The sequence below is a fragment of the Octopus bimaculoides genome, chromosome 14 (assembly GCF_001194135.2).
Source record: "Octopus bimaculoides isolate UCB-OBI-ISO-001 chromosome 14, ASM119413v2, whole genome shotgun sequence".
Lineage (NCBI taxonomy): Eukaryota > Metazoa > Mollusca > Cephalopoda > Octopoda > Octopodidae > Octopus > Octopus bimaculoides.
In genome coordinates, this window is record NC_068994.1 from 5,364,533 (window position 1) to 5,366,946 (window position 2,414).

At 37.7% G+C, this 2,414-nt stretch overlaps 1 protein-coding gene across 1 annotated transcript in view; it reads left to right on the forward strand.

The window, feature by feature from the left end:
• Positions 1–2,414, forward strand: part of LOC106874640 (receptor-type tyrosine-protein phosphatase mu) — a 49,262-nt gene that overhangs the window by 3,026 nt on the left and 43,822 nt on the right. Inside the window, exons 2-3 of the mRNA XM_014922435.2 lie at positions 51–179; positions 434–568. Of these exons, the coding sequence (XP_014777921.2) occupies positions 51–179; positions 434–568 (264 nt within the window). The remainder of the gene's footprint in view (positions 1–50; positions 180–433; positions 569–2,414) is intronic.

Consider the following 2,414-nt stretch of genomic DNA (forward strand, 5'->3'; position numbering starts at 1 on the left):
ATATATAAGCAGAATACTCCGGATTCATTTCCAACAATACTTTATTTCAGAATGTTCCAAAGGTAGCTTTGGTCAGAATTGCATTGGTTCTTGTCATTGTTCCCTGCCATGTAACCACGTGAGTGGATCGTGTCCAGGTGATTGTGATGCAGGATACACCGGATTCAGCTGCCAAAAAGGTTATATTCTGTTCCTTTTTTCCCAAAAATTATTAAATTGTCTATATTTGATTCAATGTTTCTACCTGTTCAATCTTGTTTATAATAACATGTGATGTTAGGCGAGACACATATTTAATGTTTACTTATAGACATACAGTAAAAAGTAATTTTATCTGATTTTTATTTCTGAAGTAGAAAAGTCTCACAGACATTCCCTTCATTATATTCAACACAGGATATCTAATATTATTTGTTTATATTAATATTTTCAGAATGTGAAGGAGATAGATTTGGTGTAAACTGTAACAGTGTATGTCACTGTGTCGACAACAAAAACTGCAGCAGACGAAATGGAATATGTCTAGATGGATGTGCTGCTGGATATGAAGGCGACAATTGTCAACAAGGTATAACTTAAGTCTATATCATATTTTTTTAAATATGTCTCAATCTGTGGGTTTCTCTCTTTCTAAATAGTTCCTGTTATTTCAATAATGCGCCAATGGAAATGAGGACTACACATGTTTATAACCAATTATGCTTTACAAACGTTCATTCACAAAATTCTTCGTAAAAATATCATGAAATATTTGACTTTTAAAGACTATATCTCTGTGTGTATGACATCATCAGTCAGAGACAAATAAGACAAATATATATATATATATATTATAATTAAGGGTATCCAAAAGATACCACCATGTTAGATATAGCAGCCAAATCTTGACTCGAAAACCACATTAAATGTTCATAAAGCACCAGGAATACACGCAAAATAGTACATAAATACAAATATATATACATACACAACATACAAATACCTGCATATACGTACGTATACACATATATATGCACGTATACACACAAATATGCACGTATGCACACGACCAGTTTAAATTACCCGCCTAAACTCCTCGTGCGATATGGTCAAAATACCATCGCAGTGAATATGCTGAGACCTCCTTCGGTCATGACTGACCATGGGATTGCACCTAGAAACTTACCCTCCGAGGCACAAGTCTGAACAAGGTTGTTTATGGAAGACCAGCAGTCGCTTATGCACACCGGCCTCCCCTCTCCACGCCACCAGTGTTATCCAAGGGAAAGGCAAAAGCCGATAAAGCTTGGCATCTGTGACGTCGCAAATCGTTTCTATAACTGAGTGAACTGGTGAAACGTGAAATAAAGTGTCTTGCTCAAGAACACAACACGCAGCCCGGTCCAGGATCTGAACTCACAGCCTCGCGATCGTAAGCTCGACGCAGTAACCACTGAGCCATGCTATAATATAATGACTCTAACCACTGAGTCATTATATTCACCGCAATGAATATAATGACAAAGTAAATATATAAATTTATATAAATGAAGATAAGATTCAGGTGGTCCAGGACCATGATAACATGCAAAAACTGCAAAACGACTTGCAGGCAATATAAAAATGTGCTGCTAAAAATAGCATGCAGTTCAATGCTGATAAGTTTCAGGCAATATTCGCCCATAAACAGGCTACAATCGGAATACATAGGACCAGTGGATAGTGCAATTCCGGAGTTAGAATCGGTGCATGATCTTGGAATCCAAATTAATAATGATGCAACATTCCATGTGCATATTAGCAAGATGACAAAGTTGCCCAGGCGAGTAGCTGGATGGATCCTTAGATCATCCAAAACCAGAAATAAGCATAGCTTGCAACTCTTATGCAGGACATTTGTCCTCACTCGTTTGGATTACTGTTCCCAATTGTGGTCGACGCAAAGAATATTGGCTCGGTGAAACAGATGAACTACTGAGAGAGGATACAAGAACCGAAGCTTTCCCCTCTGAAGAGAAATCGAAAAATGTATGCAATGATATAATATGGTAGATTCTAGAAGGTGTAGCTACCAAAGTTGGAATTAAAAGCTATACCAGCAACCGAACTGGACAGTATACCGTCTTCATTCCAGATAACGACTTAGTATTAGGCTTCAAGGAACCATAACTATTTAACATATTGTGAAGCAACCTAAATTGAGTAGTATTTATAATTCAAAGGGCTGCCCTTGTCACATTCTATGTCACGCTGAATCTCACCGAAAACTGTGTTATGGATACACGTCTCCGCGGAGTGCTCAGCCACTTGCACATTAACTTCACGAGCAGGATGTTACATTGATCGAATCTGTTGGAACCCTCGTTGTTGTAACCGAGGGAGCCCCAGTTCATCAAGTATGATACTCATGTGGCTATATATATATATATATATAT